The sequence below is a fragment of the Hyla sarda genome, chromosome 1 (assembly GCF_029499605.1).
Source record: "Hyla sarda isolate aHylSar1 chromosome 1, aHylSar1.hap1, whole genome shotgun sequence".
In the NCBI taxonomy this organism is placed as follows: Eukaryota; Metazoa; Chordata; class Amphibia; order Anura; family Hylidae; genus Hyla; species Hyla sarda.
The window spans coordinates 242960963-242981602 of record NC_079189.1 but is presented as its reverse complement, the minus strand read 5'-3'; the positions used below and the strand labels follow the sequence as shown (position 1 = coordinate 242981602).

The 20640-nt window shown below is 41.5% G+C and overlaps 1 protein-coding gene across 1 annotated transcript in view; it reads right to left on the bottom strand.

Moving 5' to 3' along the window:
- Positions 1–695: 695 nt before the first annotated feature.
- LOC130357522 (low-density lipoprotein receptor-related protein 2-like) overlaps positions 696–20640 on the bottom strand; it is an 88440-nt gene continuing 68495 nt past the window's right edge. The window contains exons 27-35 of the mRNA XM_056560249.1: positions 19242–19442; positions 10947–11490; positions 10651–10776; positions 8074–8181; positions 5789–6025; positions 5115–5550; positions 3363–3495; positions 1324–1355; positions 696–775 (exon numbers count right to left, since the gene is read on the bottom strand). Of these exons, the coding sequence (XP_056416224.1) occupies positions 1344–1355; positions 3363–3495; positions 5115–5550; positions 5789–6025; positions 8074–8181; positions 10651–10776; positions 10947–11490; positions 19242–19442 (1797 nt within the window). The 3' untranslated portion in view covers positions 696–775; positions 1324–1343. The remainder of the gene's footprint in view (positions 776–1323; positions 1356–3362; positions 3496–5114; positions 5551–5788; positions 6026–8073; positions 8182–10650; positions 10777–10946; positions 11491–19241; positions 19443–20640) is intronic.

Below are 20640 nucleotides of genomic sequence, written 5' to 3'. Positions count from 1 at the left end.
GGAGCACCGATCGGACGGCAGGGAGGAAGGCAAGAGAACTCCCCCATCCTCTCAGCTGATCGGGATGCCGTGGCAGTCCCGATCCACTGAGCTAGCCAGGAACGGAATTAACTGCTTTTAGATGCCACAATCAACTTTGATCGTGGTTTCTAAAGGATTAATACTGGACATCAGTATGACATGACCAGCATAAGCCGAGGGTCCAGGACCCACCAGGTATTATGTGCGGTCACCTGCTGAGCGTGCATCATACAGTGGGAGACCGCAGTGGACGTGTATATATACGTCCAGTTGCGGGAAAGGGTTAATGACGTTTTCTCTGTAGTCTTCATCTTGCCTATTCACCAGGACATCTTCCATTCAAGTCTAAGGAGAATGATGTCTGGGAATCAAAAAAATAACCTTGCCCCACACATTGTGCCATGAAATTACTGCTACTATCCTACTCCAGACCCCTCTGTCCCCCCAAAATAAATATTTGCCCCACTTTTTAGGATGGTGGTTCTGCTATGGCTAACAAAAGGGGCATATTTAGGAAAATGTGCCTGTGTGACATGGTTCTTAAAGAAGCACCTGCAGCTCCTGAGTCTGTAGGGCAGGCGGACAGCTCAGCTTACCGGGAAAATGCCTGTTGTGCCCCATGGCCAGGCCGGCCTTAAGTGGAAATGTATATTTAATAGAGGACAAACACTAGACTGTCAGTTTAATTTTTTATTCGTATATTCTTAGTCATATTTTCTTTATTATATAGTTTGAGGCTTTTGGAGTTCAGCTCCTGTGAATGAAAAGCAAAACATTGTATTAGAAAAGGAAATTTAACATGTAAAATAGGTTACATTATGGCATAATCCCACAGGAACATAATCTAGTATAATAATGGAGCATTAGCGTCTCACTAGACAAACTCTTCCCCAACCTGGTTCTACTGAATTATAGGTCAAATATAATTTTACCATGTTGTGGGAGGTGGGTGAGCAATGAATAATCTGAGTGTACAACCAGCTAATACAGCATGCCTCCTTATATATCCCTATATATAACAGCACTGTGTTCCTTTCAGAGTGGGTTCTTGTGGTTGGTCCCTCACGGTTCATAAACACTAACCAATGGAATAAATATTTCTTTAAGTTTGAAGATTTAAAAATCAGTCAAAAAACATTTGTAAAAACAAAGGCCAGAGCATTTTGACTTTATAAAAGTGAGGAATCCCTAAAGTCTGTCAATGCAGAATCTTGTAATACCATTTTTATTGGACAAAACGTATTTTGTAACATTCAAAACTGTACTTTAAGTTTAGAATGAGTTAATAGAAACATGCCATACCTTATTTTCTTAATATTGTCTCAGACGTTGTCCTGTAAAAACAAACCCACACAGATTACCCCAAGTTGAATGGCACAAAATTTGTTTAATCTAAATCCGTTTTGTACGCCAAATACATAGGTAAAACGCATACATCATTTTAGAATAATCTTTATACGGGGTCTGAAGGGGTGGATCTAGCAACTTACAGGCTCCTCCACAATTGTGCATGCAGTGCACCACTAGGGGTCTTAACTTAGTACTATTGATTAGTGTCCCAGTGGGTACTAAAGCAGCATCAGCTTGTCCATGAGTCATGGACAAGAGATCACTCAGACAAGGCTGCATGAGCAGACACCAATTACCTCCCACCACAAGGGACACACCTTCCCCTGACGGGATTTCTAACACTGAGCTAATGAAAAGAGGTATTTGTATACTATAGGTGATCGAGGCACAAAAATTAGATGTATGTGGTCAGGATTAGGTACGGAGCAACAATTTGAGGGATCTGACGGGTACACTTTAAAGAGAACCTGTAGCTAACCCCCAAAAATAAGATTGCACCATTAAATAGCTTAAGGTGCCCTGATCATCCACCTTTACAGTTTCTTGATACAACCTTCCATTCCTGAGATGTGAATGTATAGTTTGACAATTGAGGGAGTCAGTGATATGAGCGTGAACTTAATTTTAATAATGGGAGTAAATATCTGATGATTGGTAAGATCAAACAGTCAGGGAGTTAGGATTTTGTACATAGAGGGGCATGTATTCCTAAAACACGCCCCTAACTAATCCAGCTCATTGCCCAACTCATTAACTAGCTAATTCACTCCTAATAAAATGAAGTTCACGTCCATCTGACAGATTCCCTTAACTGTCAGACAAAACTATAAACCCACATCTCAGGAACAGAAAACCATATCAAGAAAGTAAGATTTTACTGTCCATAGCTTGGGGTACCCTAAACACCTTTTAAAAAAAAAAAATTGGGGGGGGGGGGGAGGGGTTGGTCACAGGTTCTCTTTAGTCAGGCTCAAGTCTAGGAAATTCCAGGGACACGACCAGGACTTATAGGCTCTGAAGCATACAACCTGACATCTGTTAATAAAGTTGAGTAAAAAAGAGCAAAAACAGACACTGCACACTATCTCAGCCAAGACCCACTATCCAGACAACAAGTCACAGTACAAGGTAAGCATAAGAGAGAAGCTAAACAAGGATTCTTTTGCAAGCAAAGATTACTGTGTAACCCTTTTATCTGGTCCAGTCAGCTACCTACATGAGCAATTCTCACCTGGATGCACCAAATCTGACATCGCCCCCAGATCACCCTTGGGAAGATCCTGACCAGTGAGCAATTACCTAGCCTTGAGCTAGAGCACTCCAAATCATAATCCTGAGTCACGCGGACCAAGTCAAGCCATACGATGGTCAAAGTCTAGGTACAGTTAACGTACTGAGATAGCTGTAGAGTCTAGAGTCTAGAGCACCAGTAACAAGTTGTTTATTCCAAAGTCAAATTCCTTCACAGACTTTCCTCTGCGTGCACGCACAACCCTTGCAGGACCATCAGTCTAAGCAACATTCTAGATCAGTTTACTTTTTAAAGTTACTGCAAGTAAAATTGTGTTGTCTCCTCGCCTTCCTGGGTCTGTATATCCAGCATACACAACATTAAGGGCACCCTGACTTCCATCTGTCAGCACATAAAACTAGGGCACACACCATAAGTCGCAATACACCATCAGGACCTCCATTGCAAAGTGTGTGTGTCACATTGGACTGCACCACCACTTGTACTACACAGATTCCACTGGTGGCTATGTAAACTCTGCTACAAAAGCCAGCAACACACCCCCTGGCACACCACACATTCAGTTCTGGTGTATAGGACGTTCTAATAGGGAATCACCATCAGCAGGTAGAACAAGTATGATTGAGCAATATCTACAATGAGGAGCATTTTTAAGAAGAGATCCTACACTACAATCAGAATTCGAAGTGTAGTTGTGGGACAACTTCTGTATGCATTGGAAGAAAAAAAGGTATGATACCTTTTCAGTAGTTGTGCCCTCAGCATCAAATGCATCATTGAGGAAGGTTTCTGAAGACTCTTTAACTTCTAGTGGTTCCATGTCCTTAGCAGTTTGCCTAGTCAGAGTCCTTGAAGAAGCTGAGCTAGAGGTCCTACACAGATAAGCAAAAATACAAATAAATTCAAAATTCAATGTAACATTGTGTTCTGTTAAAAGGGTTACCCAGCAAAAAAATGTATTTCTTTTTTACATAAAATGTGCACAGGCTGTATTACCGCACCAATTCTCCAGTGAACTTAGTTTTCCAGAGCTGCAGACTGCACATCACAGCTTAGCCAATGACTGCCTACAATGCGAAATTCATTCTGCAGCTTCAGGAACCGAAGTTCACCGGAGGGTAGGCACTGATACCAAATGTAAGTAGACGCTTTTTTAGATCACACAGCCTGGAATATGTAAAAGTATTATCTTTGCCTTTAACCCCTTAAAGGCCAAGCGTTTTTCCATATTTTTGCACTAATTTTTTTACTCCTTACCTTTTAAAAATCATAACCATTTAAATGTTGCACCTTAAAATCCATATGGATGGCTTAATTTTGCACCACCAATTCTTGTAATGACAGTCATTTTTCCCAAAAATCTACATCAAAACCAAAAAGAAAAAGATTGTGCAACAAAATTGAACAAACGCAATTTTGTAAGTTTTAGGGTCTTCCGTTTATACGCAGTAAATTTTTCGTAAAAAATTACACCATCTTTATTCTGTAGGTCCATATGATTAAAATGATACCCTACTTATATAGGTTTGATTTTGTCGTACTTATGGAAAAAAAACTACATGCACGAAAATTTTTAAAATGTTAGAAATAAAAACGTTATAGAACAATTTTTAAGGACTGGGCAGTATGAGGGCTCATTTTTTGCGCCATGATCTGAAGTTATTGGTATCATTTTTGTATTGATTGGATTTTATTTTTGGTCACTTTTTATATCATGAAAAAATGAATAAAAAGTACTGTTTGGACTGGACTTTTTTGCACGTACATTAACCATATATTTTTATATAGTTCAGACATTTACGTACACGGCGATACCACATGTTTATTTTTATTTACAGTTTATTTAACTGGGAAAAGGGAGGGGATTCAAACTTTTATTAGGGGAGGAGTTAAATGTTTATTTACTTTTCACGACTCCGCCCGTGTGAAGTCACGTCCCCTCAATGCAAGTCTATGGGAGGGGGCGTGATGGCCGTCATGTCCCCTCCCATAGACTTGCATTGAGGGGACGGGGCGTGACGTCACACCGGGGGGAGTCGTGACGTCACGAACTTACGTTCCCGTGGACGGGACCCAGACCCTCCAGCCCTTCGGGACAAGAAACAGGTGGGTGCTGCATACTATATTGCGGGGGTCCCCAGCGGCAGGACCCCAGCGATCAGACATCTTATCCCCTATCCTTTGGATAGGGGATAAGATGTCTAGGGGTTGAGTACCCCTTTAACTGTTGAGAATACTGTAAGTCACAATTATTTCTGTTTCATTAGTTTCTTTCAGAAATGTCACTGTTTAGTAAGTCTGGCTCATGGTACATTAGCACAACACCAGGAATTCCATAATTCACCATTGTGCTTTGAGCATACATCACAAAAATTTGGAACTAAAGTAATATTTTTGTAACAATAACCAAACTGTTAAATGACTAACATTCCAACTATATAACAGCTTTGAACTGAAAATATTGGGAGCATGGCATCACTTAAATACCAACCTCTGTAAGGCTCTTTTTCTACTCACAAGAACGAAGATTCCAGCCACTATTGCAAATACAAGTAAAACTGCAATAGTGCCAACAGTTAGGGGCACGGCAAGGGGTTTTACCCCCTGTTCACAAAAGTCTCCACTGTAGTCTGAAAAGCATTTACATCTGATAACACCATCGTCTACTATACATTCTCCCCTCATGTTGCAAGTCTCGCTATTACATGGCCTAGACTCCATGTTCCTTCCAAAATCTTCATTTATAAGGCTCTTGTCTTCAAGTTCTTCCAAGTCTTCAGGGAGAGTGTTGCTTTCTGGAGTTGGTGGTTTTGTCTTTAACATTTCTACAGTTGCCTCGGGAAGTCTTGGATGACCAATGTTCTTGGTAGGAATTTTAGGTTTTGATGGAGAGGTGACAGACTTTAAGCCATGACCACTATACAAACCTGAAAGAAATAGTAGATTTTATCAGTACTCACATTTGCTGAGGAACTGCATGTGATCACAGCCGCCTTAAATCAGAAAGTCAGTCAGTCACTGGTAAGGAAGGGGTAGAGCAGTAGGGGGGGGGGGGGGGGGGGGGCCTCATTTTATTAGAGAAAATAATTTGATGCAGACCACAGAGATTATACACAGAATGGTACTGGGCACCTTCCTTGCTAGCTCATAGTAAGAACTACTTACAGCCGCTCTCATCAGAACCATCCAAACAATCCATCCGTTTATCACATATCTTGCTGTTAGAAACACACTGTAATCCATCTTTGCAAAGCGAATAACTTTTGGGACATTTAGGCTCCTCAAGGCACATTGTAGCATTCAGTAGCTGATATGTGGGGGAACAACGGCATGTGCGACTGCCATGGTTTGGCAGACAAATTTGGCTACATCCTCCATTTTTTTTAGAACATGCATTGTTGCCTGTTGAAAAGAAAAAAAAAAATCCGACTCCTTAGATTTAATTCTTCAAACACAATATAGACCTGTACCCCATCAGTATTTCAAATCTTCAAATAGGGAGAACTATTTTAATCCCTCTCCACAGACCCTTGCAGATAGAAAATGTAATAAAAAGGATGAAATAAGCGCATGCCACATTTTACGAAATACATAAACAGGTCATAATATACTCTTGTGGAAAAACACCCAGTTCCCTTATTCCTGGCATCTGATGTAGGCTAGGACTTGTACCCCAATTTATGTATTTTGGACTAAGTACATACACACACACAGCATATTTATCACTGTAGCGCCTTAAAATGTTGCTTCTTCCCCATGCAAGCAGGTCTCCAGGTTGTGAGCTATGACCGAGTAAGGCCATGTCCACATACCTGAATTATAAATGTATGCTTGTGTCCATATTACAGATGTAATTCCTAAAGAACCAAATTATGGTGATCTGTTTTTCCTTAAAAGGGGTACTGTAGTGGAAAAAAAATTTTTAATCAACTGGAGCCAAAAAGTTAAACAGATTTGTAAATTAATCACAGGTAGAAACAGTAACGCTAAGCACCAATGGCTGTGAATTCAATTGGTGCCGGTAACAGGTGTGAATGGACCTCGATCACGGTATACATATAGCTCGTGGGGGGTGCCATCTTGAAGATTTGTAAATTACTTCTATTTAAAAATCTTAACCCTTCCAGTATTTAGCTGCTGTATGCTCCACAGGAAGTGCTTTTTTTTTAAATTCTTTTGACCACAGTGCTCTCTGCTGGAACTGTCCAGAGCAGGATAGGTTTGCTATGGGGATTTGCTTCTGCTCTTGACAGTTCCTGACAGAGGTGTCAGCAGAAAATACTGTGGTCAGACAGAAAAATTCAAAGAAAATAAATTTCTGTTGACTATACAGCAGCTGATAAGTGGAAGGATTAAGATTTTTAATTAGAAGTGATTTACAGATCTGTTTAACTTTCTGGCACCAGTTGATTTTGAACAATAATTTTCCACTGGAGCACCCCTTTATGACTGGGTCATCAGACTAGGACCTGCACATATAGTACAGACACTTAAATGAGACCTGTGAAACTTGCGGTAGGTCAGCTGTTTCACCTTCTGCGGTTTAAGTAATGTGAAACTGCAGGAAAAATGTTGCGCTAAGGTTGTATGGGATCAATTTCCATACAAGTGGGTTCTAGTGATATCTTGCAGTAAAGGGATAAGTTCATTTCGACTGGTGGTCTCCGTTTTTGCTGGAGTCTACAATGCTAACCGGATTTGAAGTAGTACTAAACATTTGTTCTGGAGTTAAACTGGGGAAACTAATTGTAAGACAGTGCAAACTTAGACTTTAAATGCACTAGATTTAAATCACCGATTTAGTCTGATCGATCGACTAGACCAGTGGTCTCAAACTTTGTCCCTCCAGCTGTTGCAAAACAACTCCCTGTATGCCCAGACAACCGTTGGCAGCAGCAAATATCTGTCCGGGCATGCTAGGGGTTAAACTGGCCCTACAGATGTTGCAAAACTCCTAGCATGCCTGGACAGCTAAATTTGGTCTAGTCCAGTATTCTCAAACTGTGGCCCTCTAGATATGGCAAAACTTTGAGACCACTGGACTAGACCAAATTTTAGGTTTCTGGGCATCCTGGGGACGTTTTGTAACTGCTGCAGGTCCACATTGTCTCTAGTCCAGTGTTCTTAAGCTCTATAGATTTATATATTGTCAGATTTAAGTTTGCATTGTTTAGCTGGTTTACTTCAGGCAAAAGTAAGTTTAGGCATTTATGCCCCACCCCTTTTTGCTCACCACACCCCTTTCCTGGTTCGCCATGCCCATTATGGCTACAACCATAATAAATGTGAGCAAAGCTACTGGACTGATTGTTCTGTGCCATCTGAGCCTGTTCTCATTAACAAAGAGAAAGATAAGTCCTGGCCAGGGTATAGGACTTTACACAACAACTTATCACTGCGCCCTGGTGTAGTGAGGATGTGCCACGTAAATATAGCTTGTATGTACTTACCTTGCTGAGCTGGTCTGCTGTACACTTTTATATCTACCACCTTTTGGTTCAACTCAAAATATTTATTTTCACTTGTGTCAATTTTACTAAACCAAAATCTTCCTGTACCTAAAGAAAAAATAAAAGGACTGGTTAAGGCAAATGAAATATGTGAAGGAGATGAGCAAATTTATATATGTGTAAACAAAGAACAAAGGTGCCCTGCACTCACCGCCAGAATCCAGGTAATCCTTCTCCCATCTCAGGTCACAGCTCGAACGCGGAGGACATGGACAGTGGAGTGCTCAGAGGCGACTGCTGGCGGTTTCGCACATAGGAATGCGCTTCATCTGGCCTCGTACGAGCGCTCCACTGTCCATGTCCTCCGCGTTCGAGCTGTGACCCGAGATGGGAGCAGGATTACCTGGATTCTAGCGGTGAGTGCAGGGCACCTTTGTTCTTTGTTTACTGCTATTTGGTGACTACGGTCTTTATTGTCCTAGCACCTCCGCTGCCAGGGTGGATTTGCAGACTAGCGGGACGCCGTCTCCATCTCGTGGTCTTAGGAGGCGTAAGGTATCGGTGCCACTTCCCTTTTCTTTGTTACTATTAGTAAATTTATATATGTTTTGTGGTAAAAGTTCTAGAATAATTTGTGACTTCATGTAAAACAGTCTAAGCTACCGTATATACTAGAGTATAAGCCGACCCGAGTATAAGCCGAGACCCCTAATTTCAACCCAAAATCCCAGGAAAAGTTATTGACTCGAGTATAAGCCTAGGGTGGGAAATACATCATCCACCCGTCATCATCCAGACCCGTCATTAACATCCTCATCATCATCACCGCCTGTCATCATCCAGACCCTCATCATCATCACCTGTCATCATCCCCTTGTCTTCATCCCACACATCCCCCCTTCATCATCCCCTTGTCATCATCCCCACCCCCCTTCATCATCCCACACCCCCCCCTTCATCATCCCACACCCCCCTTCATCATCCTCTGCCCTCAGTGGTCTTCAACCTGCGGACCTCCAGAGGTTTCAAGACTACAACTCCCAGCAAGCCCGGGCAGCCATCAGCTGTCCGGGCTTGCTGGGAGTTGTAGTTTTGAAACCTCCGGAGGTCCGCAGGTTGAAGACCACTGCGGCCTTCGACATCATCCAGCCCCCTCTCACCCCCTTTAGTTCTGTACAGTACTCACCTCCGCTCGGCGCTGGTCCGGTGCTGCAGGGCTGTCCGGAGAGGAGGTGGTCCGGTGGGATAGTGGTTCCGGGCTGCTATCTTCACCGGGAGGCCTCTTCTCCGCGCTTCCGGCCCGGAATAGAGGCGTTGCCTTGACAATGACGCAGAAGTACGTTGGCAATGAACGTACCTCTGCGTCGTTGTCAAGGCAACGTGACTATTCTGGGGCCGGGCCCGAAGCGTTTAGAAGAGGCCTCCCCGGTGAAGATAGCAGCCCGGAAACACTATCCCAACGGAGGTGAGTACTGTACAGAACTAAAGGGGGGTGAGAGGGGGCTGGATGATGTCGAAGGCCGCAGTGGTCTTCAACCTGCGGACCTCCGGAGGTTTCAAAACTACAACTCCCAGCAAGCCCGGACAGCCGATGGCTGCCCGGGCTTGCTGGGAGTTGTAGTTTTGAAACCTCTGGAGGTCCGCAGGTTGAAGACCACTGCGGGTCGAGAGTTCACTCGAGTATAAGCCGAGGGGGGTGTTTTCAGCACGAAAAATCGTGCTGAAAAACTCGGCTTATACTCGAGTATATACGGTAAGTGGCCATGTGGGTGGTCCTCAATAATTGACAGTTGTGTGTATAAGTGTGCATGTAGATATAGCTGTCAATCACCAAGTATGATTGCCCACCTGATTAGTCCATAACTAGCAATGTAGTCAAGTGGGTGGTCCTTTTCAGTGATTGACAGTTCTCTTTAAATGTACAGTTTTACACTGATGTCAACTGCTCCCTGGTCATAAATGGCTTTTTCCTGCATCCAAGACCTGCCTGTTCAGCCAGACTGCTTATTGCAGAAACAGGACTATTACTTCAGACCAGCAGCTGCAGGGGATCTAGGGAGGTGCACATGACCTTTGTGTCGTCGTCATCGCCCCCCCCCCCCCCCTTATTTTTCACTGTCCGTTCTTTTAAGCAACCCATTTACCTAATACATTGGTTGTCAGCTTTTTAAACCCAACCCAAGGCCTGAAAGTTTAATATAACTGACCTGATCCCCACCTCCCAGAATGCAGACTTTATTTAGCCCCTATTTCCCTTGCTCATTGTTAATTCTCATGTACCAAGCTCACTGCGCTTCTTTGTTTTTTGAGATTATGCATTGGTACTTTGTTGCCCATTTATGTCTACACCAAAGAGGCACTAGGTGGAAAACAGAGGTCTGGACAGGTTTATTAATAAAGCTAACCAGGTATGCTGCATAGTCAGAAGAAAAAAAAAAAAAAAACTGTCTGCAATAATTTCATAGATGTGCCCCAGAATGTTAAGGGAAAAAAATAGGACCAAAATAAACATACACAAAAAGTTATTATTGAGCCACGTTGTACCCCAATCCTTATACGTGGAGTAATTGAACATACCATTATCAATAGTTGTCCAGAATAATGTGCCATCCCCAGCAGTGAATGTGTTCACACCACGCAGCCCACTCCGGACCAGCTTGTAACTTGATCCATCCACTTTAATTGATTCAATAGTACCATATTCTGCAAAGTCAAAAAGGTCAATTTAATTTATTACCTATATTCTTATGTAGTCCTCTCAAAGCTATTATTGGAATAAATAAATAAATGCGCAGGTGTATTTAGTTTTTTGCCCTTTTCTTAAAGGCAGTCACTTTGCACAGTTTGTAAAAGAATAAAAATAGGACATTTACCTCTATCAGCCCAATAAAGTCTGGTCCCAGAGTCTGCAAACGTCAACCCTATCACAGCTTTGTCCTTTCTCCACAGCACTCTTCGGTTAGTGCCATCCATATTAGCACATTCTATTTTAAGGCTGTTTTTCTTCATTTCTAGCCCGGCATCAAAATAGCACATTAGACCAATGGATGGATAGAGTGCCAGGGAGGATGGCTTATACAAGTCCTCATTTAACACTACAGCTTTATACATTCCATTTGAAGTTGCCACTTGAATGGATGGTTTGGATGTGCTAATCCAGAAGATATTTCCAGTCAACCAGTCCAGAGCAATGGAACTCACACTGTCATCAACAAAAACCACCTTTTTCCAGTCTTTAGATTCAGAATCTTTAATTTTCGTTGAGGCTATATATCCACCGTGCTTGACAGCAAAAACAAGGGATCGATCATGAATAATGTAGTCAATGGAAGAGATCTGGTTCATATTAGTCAGGCTTGCAAACTGATATTTTGTGAGAGAGTTCTGGTCCATGGAGTCGAGTTTTTGCAAATCAACCTAAGGGCAACAGAATAGTAGGTTAGGTATGTTTCAGAGTTATCTACATATCCTGCCAAGTTTTAATTTTTTTTAGGCCTTTGTATCAGGTTAACTACTAAATAAGGATTCCAGATCTTTTATACCCAAGTTTTTCAGCTGTTCACTCAACCTACCTCAATTTATAAAAGTATTTCTTATGTAGGTTTGTAGTCATATTGTCTATGTCTATACATCAGCTCTATACAACTTTTGAAAGTATAGATCTGTATAGAGTAGCATGTCTTACTGCATTAGACATTTATTCTGTAGATTCAGGCAGTCAGCATTTATGCTTTACCATTTTCATGGTAATGACTTTATAGTGATATCCAGGTCTAAACAGAAAATTTTGAAAATGGCATTTTTTGGCTCAAGAACCAAGCATTTTTCAGGACCACATTTCTAGAGCTATAACATACTTTTTCTTGCAGCTCTATGTAAGTGGATGAATGGTGAACCATCTAGAATTTAAACAGATTTTGACTGAAACTTGTCAGACTGCTTTGCTCCTATAAAGCCTCAATATCTTCTAATCATTGAGTGAACAATGAATTTACACAAAAAAAAAAAATAAGCTGTTATCTAAATTGGACAATCCCAAATAAAAACAACAAAAGCAGCACAGAAAGGATATTAAGGTCCTCTTACTCCTTCCTGAAATCTGCCATCTAGAAAATAATCAACAGTTACTCTAGTTAATTTGCCTAGGGGCCCCATAAAAATGGCACGGGATACCATAACCATATAATGTGTTATAAGACCAAAGTGACATTTATTGGAGAGTTTGTGCTGCTTTTGGACTCAGTGTAATTACGGTCAGTAAAAATTATCTACTTTTCACTTCATCCTACCAGCAAAGTAGGGATTTATCATAAACACCGGGTAGGAATTCATTTCTAAGAACGGGAGAAAAAAAAAAAAAAAAACTCTTGGAGACTTTCCTTTCCACCCAAGACGTGGAAGCAGATCAGGTAGAATGAGCTCTTAACTGTTGTGGTTTCTCTTTACCCTCCAATGAATAGGCTTCTATCAATGTAGTTCTCATCCATCTGACAAGATTGCCTTTTGATGCCGAAACCCTTTCTTGGTCCAGAGACTATAATGATTTTCATCTCTACAGATTTCTTCCATACTCCAGAGATAAAATTGGGCTTTACATTAAAAAGTGTAACCGCATTTCTTTCTCTGAAGCAGGACTGGGGACGAACACTGGCAGAAAAAAAGTTTAACATTCGCAGAGGATGGTACTTTTCTGTATAAACCATTGTTTCCCAACCAGGGTGCCTCCAGGTGTAGCAAAACTACAACTCCAGAGTTTGTTTTGCAACATCTAGAGACACCCTGGTTGGGAAACTCTGGTTTCATGATTGAATAGTCCTTAGCTGTATCCAATTATTCATGATTTTCAGAAATTTCTCATTTGGTAAGGCCTGCAATTCTAATGTCTTGAGATTTTATTTCTCGTCACCATTACCTCTTTAGCCACTTTAGGTAATATTGGCAATGGTCTCAAATGGTGCCCCAGTTTAGTCAGTACAAGTGGCAAATCCCATGAAGCCATTCATGGTTAAAGAGCTAGTCTAAGATTTTGCAAGTTATTCTCTTATCCAGGCTTTTCAGACCAAAAATACACGTCAGTCATAGCATTGATAGCGTTCATGTGGACCTTGAGTGTTTTTGCCTTCAGGCCCTTTTGATATCCCTCCTTAAGAAACTGAAGGATGGAAGACCGCTCTAAGCCATCTTGAAGCTGCCAGGATGCATATTACTTCCAGAAAAGTCTACACATTTTGTGTGTTCTAGATTGTGGAAGAGATCAGGGTGTTAATCACTATCAGAGATACCTTTTATCAGTCTCAGAAACAAAGCTGTAAGATGCAACCCGGCGGTGTGAGGAAGGTGGAACCCCCTCTGGGTTAGGTCAGGGACTGACAGGAGCTTCCTGTATATGACTAAAAGCTGCGTTTTGACCAGAAACCTAGCCCAAGGGGGTCGGTACAGATCAAGATAATTGTTGGAGCTTCCAATACGATCTTGGACAGGACTGAATTAGTGGAAAAGGAGGAAAGATGTAGAGGATCTTGTAATCCCACAAAGTCTAGTATCCATGGTTTGTCCCATCTGTACTGTTTTCTACTGTTGCCATCAGATTCAACTGTGGGTGCCGCAGCGCCCCCCCCAACTTGCTGACCAGTATATGGTAGAACTTCTGATTTAACAACCACTCTCGTGGCAGTATGTTCTGCCAACTCAGATCCTCCACCTTGCATTTCACATCAAGGGTTCCTTGAATTGCAAGGTTAAAACCTTTCTCTGCCCAGCACGATTTGTGGGTAGAGATTCTTTAAAGGGCAAGTTGGCAAAGGGCAAGTTGTTTCAGCAAAATCATTGAACTTTTGAGAATTGAAAACTGTTCAGACCATGAAGCCCAGATCCACTTGTTCTCCAAATGTGCGCCCCATCCTGTAGCAGAGGCATCTGTGGTGATCATCACTTGATGTGGAGTCAAATTCTTTGGTCCTTCAGAGTAGTTCTCTGTGGGTTACAGCTAAGATCTGCATGTGTCTGGCTAAAGAGGGAAGAGTCTTTCTCCAGGCAATCAGGGTTTCCCTTTATAGTACTCTGAAATGAGCCTTGTCCAATGGTACAGTTTCTATAGTCCCTGCAAACATCCTGAGCACACTTATGGCAGTCTTGATTGAGACCATGAGAGACAGCTAAAGAATGGATTTCCTTATTTGTTCTGCCTTGCTGGTAGGGAGAAACCTCCACATGGATATTAGGATTGGACCGAGAAATTTAATCTCTGAAGGGGGATCAAGAGTTGTTTGTTTATATAGCAAAGATCTATAAAATCAAACTTCAAAAAGGAAACATGAGATTTCTGAATACTCTTCATCTGTGGGTCCTTTCTCTACTGCTCCTTTGATAATGAATTCTAACAGGAGATCCAACACTTCAACTGAGACAGGTTTCTGGTAAACATAGTTGAAATTCCACCAAATATTCTTAACCCATTCAGGATGTAGGGCATATGGTTATGCCCTTGCATCCTGGTACTTCAGGACACAGGGCATACCTGTATGCCCTAGTCCCCTTACTGGTGTTTGTTCAAAGCTTGCTTAGTTTGTGATTATGCTTCAATGTATGCACAACATACTGGGCACAGAGTGCTGTATGTTTCTTAGGAAATGCCAATACAGCATTAGCCATGGAATGCAAAAGAGCGATCCTCATGAAAATAGACCCCCCCCCCCCAACTCACCAATTTGGCATCTAATTAACCCCTTAACCCCACTGAGGGGATGCTATTTGGGGAGGACTTCATTCAACAAATGGGGACGTATGTTGGCATGTTTGCATCACCAAAGCCCAGTCTTCCCTAAAAAAGGTGTTCAGTTTTTAAACATGGCTGGAAAAGGCAGGAGCCGATTTTCCAGCCGGAATATACCAACCAGACAACAGAGAGGCTCCTACCAGCAATACAACCCCCCCCCCCCAACAATCCTACCCTGCCCAACCTCCAAATCCCACTCCACTCTTCCCCTACAGAGCCCTGACCTGGCACCCTAGAGGTCAACGTGGGATTCCTAGAGCAAAACCTTCAGTTAAGTCTCCCATTTTTTTTCCACAACATTCCATTAGGCGGAAGGATCATGCATTTTTTGAACAACTGGAGTATGATTACATCAGACTCTTGGATACTGAATATTGTTTCAGGTTTCCCAATAGATTTTGTATCCCCATCCAATTTTCAAAATCAGACCAGATTGATAAATACAGAAGTGAAAGACCTTATTACAGAGGCAGCTATTGTACCCGTCCAATGAACTTCCACAGGTTCTCAGCAACCTATTTCTGGTAAGCAAAAAAGGACAGAGGTCACAGACCTGTAAACATAAGACTACTCAACAATTTTGTTGTGTACAGACATTTCAAAATGGAAGGTATACACCTCCTAAGAGACCTTACTAAAAGACAATTGCTTGATAAAAATTGATCTAAAAGATGCTTGACTATTCCAATTCATCCCTCATCCCAACAATTTCTTCAATTCCCTTGGAACAATCAGATATGGCAATTCACTTGCCTTCCATTCGGCCCATCTTCAGCCCCTTGGTGCTTCACAAAACTTCTAAAACCAGTTGTAGCACTACTCAGAAGTCGAGGAGTTCACTTAATCATTTACCTAGACGACATCCTTATGGCACAATCCCCATCTCCTCACACACACACACACACACACACGGATTGGACCCTATCCCTCCTATCAAATTTAGGTTCTCTTATAAATTTCAAAAAATCCATTCTAACCCGATCTCAAGAATTGGAAATTCTAGGTTTCCTGATCAACACTAAACTACCCTAGGTTTACCACCCAAGAAATAAAAAAAAATATTCGGAAAGAAATTCGCCAAATTCTTCAGAAAGATCTTATTTCTCTGAGATCCATTGCTCGGATTGTGGGTCTACTGTCAGCTTCAATTCAAGCTATTTTTTCCAGCCCCTCTTCACTATTGAGCTCTTAAACGATTGAAGATCCGACATTTAAGGGAAGGTCTGGGATATTCGGACGAAGTCCATTAATCTACAGACGCTAAAGAACTTCTTTCAAACAGAAAGCAAGGGCGCAAACTGCATCTGGGAAAATAGTCTTTTGTTTGTCGCCCCACTAGCAGGATAAGACAGTATAAACGCAAGAAAAACATCAAAGTCCCTCTCGAGACCTGAGTAGAGGACTCCTTTTTCTCGACCAGACACATGAAGGCCAACCCCCATATTCGCCCCCCCTCCCCCCGACTACAAACAGACCCTGACCTCAGCAAGAGAAGTCTGGCTTGTTTGTACAATGACATCCCCCCCAAAGTTATTGAGAAGAAGCTAGTATAGAAAGTGAAGAAAGACTACAAAAAAAAAAAAAAAAAAAAAAAAAAGGGTTCAGCAGATGTTCTGAGAGGAGGACCAACCAGGAGGAATAATCGGAAAACTGAGAAAAGTAGTGTCATGAAGGAGAGCCAGAAAGAAAATAATATTGTCACCAGTCTCGTGAGGTGGGAGCAGAAGAGCAATTCCTAAGAAGCAGCTCAGTCCATTCAGCCCGGAAAGAATAATGATCTGCACTTCTGCGTCATCTCTAAGACCATATTCTCTTTTGGCAATCTTTAGGCAGAGGAGATGAAGTGTGATCTTGAAAGGAAAACTGAGTGCTGTTCAGTGAGTGCGGGACTGGTTGTTATCTCTCCATGGGGTACGTTGAGAATATGCAGGAAGATTATCCAACGCAGAAGCTGCTGCCGCAGGAGTAGTGAATGTGGTAATATAGTCGCATCATCTTCAAACACTTTCAGAATAGGCGGATACTGCCATTGAAATCGCTGGTTGGCCCCAAACAAGTGCACCCCTCACCGAACGCCCATCTTCGTTTTGCAACATCAACAGAAAAGTCCTCAAACAGCAGGATCCTCATACCATGGATGCTGAGTGGTTGGACACATCTGCAGTAAGCCTTCAAGAGATCAGCCTTATTCAAGTCCAATTGAAAGATTACTTCGCATAGGCGTTCTGCCAGGGCTGGAGGTACTCTGGTCAGGAGCTGGACTGATGCAATACGCCCTCTGAACATGCACCAGGTGTGAATCCCAAAGCCTTAGGGAGAGGAAAGGGAAAAATGATCCTTAATAGGCGCAATAAACAGCAGTGAAGGAGATTTCAATGGTCATCCATCATTCATATAAAGATATTTATTGAGCACACAATGATCCTACTGATAGCGGAGCCGATCCAGACAGCGGTGGTGAGTGAAACTCACCATGCAACAAAATGGCTATCGACTCATTGATACCTAACACAGGGCTCCTGCTGATCATTCACCCAACAGGTCCTGTGAGTTTTCAGCAGATATCTCCAAATACTGAACCATATTCTCCTATCAGGATACTACAGCGCAATAAGCCGCAAACCTACTAAATCCAACTACTGTATATGTCTCTTTCCTTTAGAGACAAATTATTTTATGATAAAGTTTGTTTTATGTAAATTATCTAGATCACTAAGTTGATACGTGTGCTTTTTACTACGGCTAGTCTAGTTACTAGCGTTCCTGAATAGCCTAATTGATTTGACCTTTGAATAGTTGCGTATCCATGCCTATTTAAGTTGCTGCCATTTTTATGTTTTTACATGCACATTTGCCTGAAGAAGTGCCCGATCCGGGCAAGAAACGCTTTGCCATTGTGTGCGCAATAAATATCTTTATATGAATTATGGATGACCATTGAAATCTCCTTCACTGCTGTTTATTGCGCCTATTAAGGATAATTTTTCACTTTCCTGTTCCTGATATCTCTGCAAGCCGGCCAGCCACGCTGATACCGGAGGATCCAAGCTGCATTCAGCACACTGCATCATCACTCGAGCTCATCTAGGTGTTGTGCCCATAGCGCAACACCATCTGGTCAGTGGAACACCAACCCCTTCCCTTACCCCAAGGTCTTGAAGTATTACACTAGGGGCGCGTGTCCTTTTTTCTTTTTGTCTTGAAAGCCTTAGGGAGATCCACTTCAGAGATTCTAAAAGGTCAGCCATGTGCACCGCTTCATTAACCCCCACCGCAAATTATTCCACCTGGAATGATTTGACAGTAGAACTGAGCAGGTAATTCTTTTGCTATACATGATTGCTATTTCTATATTCTGCTCACAGCATGAAAAAGAAGAGATTGGGACACATTAACCCTCTATTATACTCAAATGATTTTTCTTTGGTATGTTCAGAATTTACTATAAACCATTCTACATATACAGATTAGATAAAATATATAGATAAAATATATAGCTTAGGTAAGATAGATATTATAGATAGAGAGTATATATATATATATATATATATATATATATATATATATATATATATATATACACACACACATATATATACACACATATATACACACATATATACACACATATATACACACATATATACACACATATATACACACATATATACACACACACATTTTAGATATTTATTCTATTAAACGCAACCAATCAGTATTTTAAAGTCCCAAGAAAACTTCCATTTTCTATATCAGTGGTAAAATTAATATGTGTTGTGCCAAAAGAGATTACTTTCTGCGAGGGCAAGTTCACACATTAGGGAAGGGGGGTTGGGGTTCTTTAAAACTGTGTCCTAGTTTTACAAAATTATTCTGGCGCAGGGCACAGATTGTGCAGATTTCTTGAGCACTAAGAATAGGACAAACTAGTAAGGTCAATTTCTTTATAGTCTAACATGGGGGAGAAAAAATAAAGACCAAATTAAGCTTTCATTAGATTATAAAGGTATCTCAGAAGCTACACTGTCATTACTTTTCCTACAGAAATTTTATACTATAGAGTTGTACAGAGGTATTCTGTTCAAATAGAATACAATTTGTCTTAAACCTTGCTTTAATTTCACAACTAGAATGTATTTCACTCTGCTGCATACTTTAGCATTATAATTCACATTGAAATCCACAGCAAAAGTACCTACCAATATATTGCGATACTATTTTGCACTGTTTCCCAACCAATGTACCTCCAGCTCTTGCAAGCAAAGCTAACTCCCAGCCAAAGGCTGAGGCACACTGGTTGGAAACACTGCTAAACAGACTCTCTTGGATCTCTTGCTCAAGCTACAGATCATACCAACAAATAGGAAATTCAGGCAACTTATAGCTAGTATACCTGATTGACTGATGATGGGAAAGAAATGAGAAGAAATGGTAAATCCTTAAGTGGAACACAATTTAACAGATTACTTGAAAGTGCAAGTCCTGTCGGACACGAGCAGCTTGCATTTAATCCAGGACCAAGCAGACACAAATGAGAACAATTCCGCTTTCGACAAGGATTGTGTGTTGTTGGTTGCAAAACTTCATGCATTATCTATGAAAATATAAACAAAAAAATGTGATTGAGCATATTGACAATTTTAGAAAAAAGTTCTAATTTTCAGACCTTTAGAAATGCAGATTACAGTGTGCTCATAGCTGCAGATTATTCATGCAGAGGTGTCCATTTCAGTAATCCGTGCAAGGCACTATTTTACATCTGCCTTTTCAGCCAGTGTCACTTAATTCCCATAGGGCTCTCCTGCAGGGCTTACCCCTGGTCGCCTCATATAAATTGTGTATTTATTGTATATACATAGGTATAAGTGTATAGGACCTTAGCAGGTCATGCGATTATAATTATGGTTGTACTATTGTTCATGGACCAACCAGGGTCATGTGATGTACCCAGTGTTCACTGGGTTCAGGGCTTACAGGTTTGCTGACCAATGAGCTTAGTCCAACCCCCTATTATATAAAGGGCTGTAGTCTGTAAATTCCTTTTTTCTTCTCTCTTCCAGCCATACTAGCAAGCAAGCACAATCAGCATAACTTCAATTCATCTTGGCCAAAGCCTGAGAGAACCAGCATCCACTAAACCGTGAGTTACAAAGCTCAATCAAATCCTGTGTGACTACTACCAGCTAAATTATAATTAGTAGCAGTGGCCTACCTGTGAGGAACCTGCATTCTGGTTACCTCTTAAGAGACTTACGTATAGAGACTGTTGAATAAGGCGTGGGATAATGAATACACAGATGCCAGGTTATGATAACTCACAGTGCAGATTAGAATAGAGGAAGCCTTCACAGCGAAACGGCATTGACGTCTGGCGTGCTGCGTAGGGGTGTGTGTACCATGGGTCTGAACCGTCACTCTGCTGAGGCAATTTACCTTTCAGCCCACTAGCCGACACCCGGATTCGATGTGGTGGGTTTTTGCTTTCTTTCTTTTCCCACCAACATCATAGGCGTTTCCCTTGCCCAGCTTAGTCACGGATCAGACAAGTGCAGATCTTTTCTACTGTTCTGCCTCCTTTCTTTGTGTCACTTTTTTATGTGCAATATCGTTTGGCTGTGGCCATAACATTTACTGTTTACATATTGAAGTGTTTACATTATCTACTTTATGCTGCACTTTGTCAGCCTTATAGATTGCACAAGTCACTAATATATTATCTACCTTTTTGTACCTTTGCACATTAATTTTTTGTATAGCAACTACCCATCTATGCAGTAGCCATAATTTGTCTT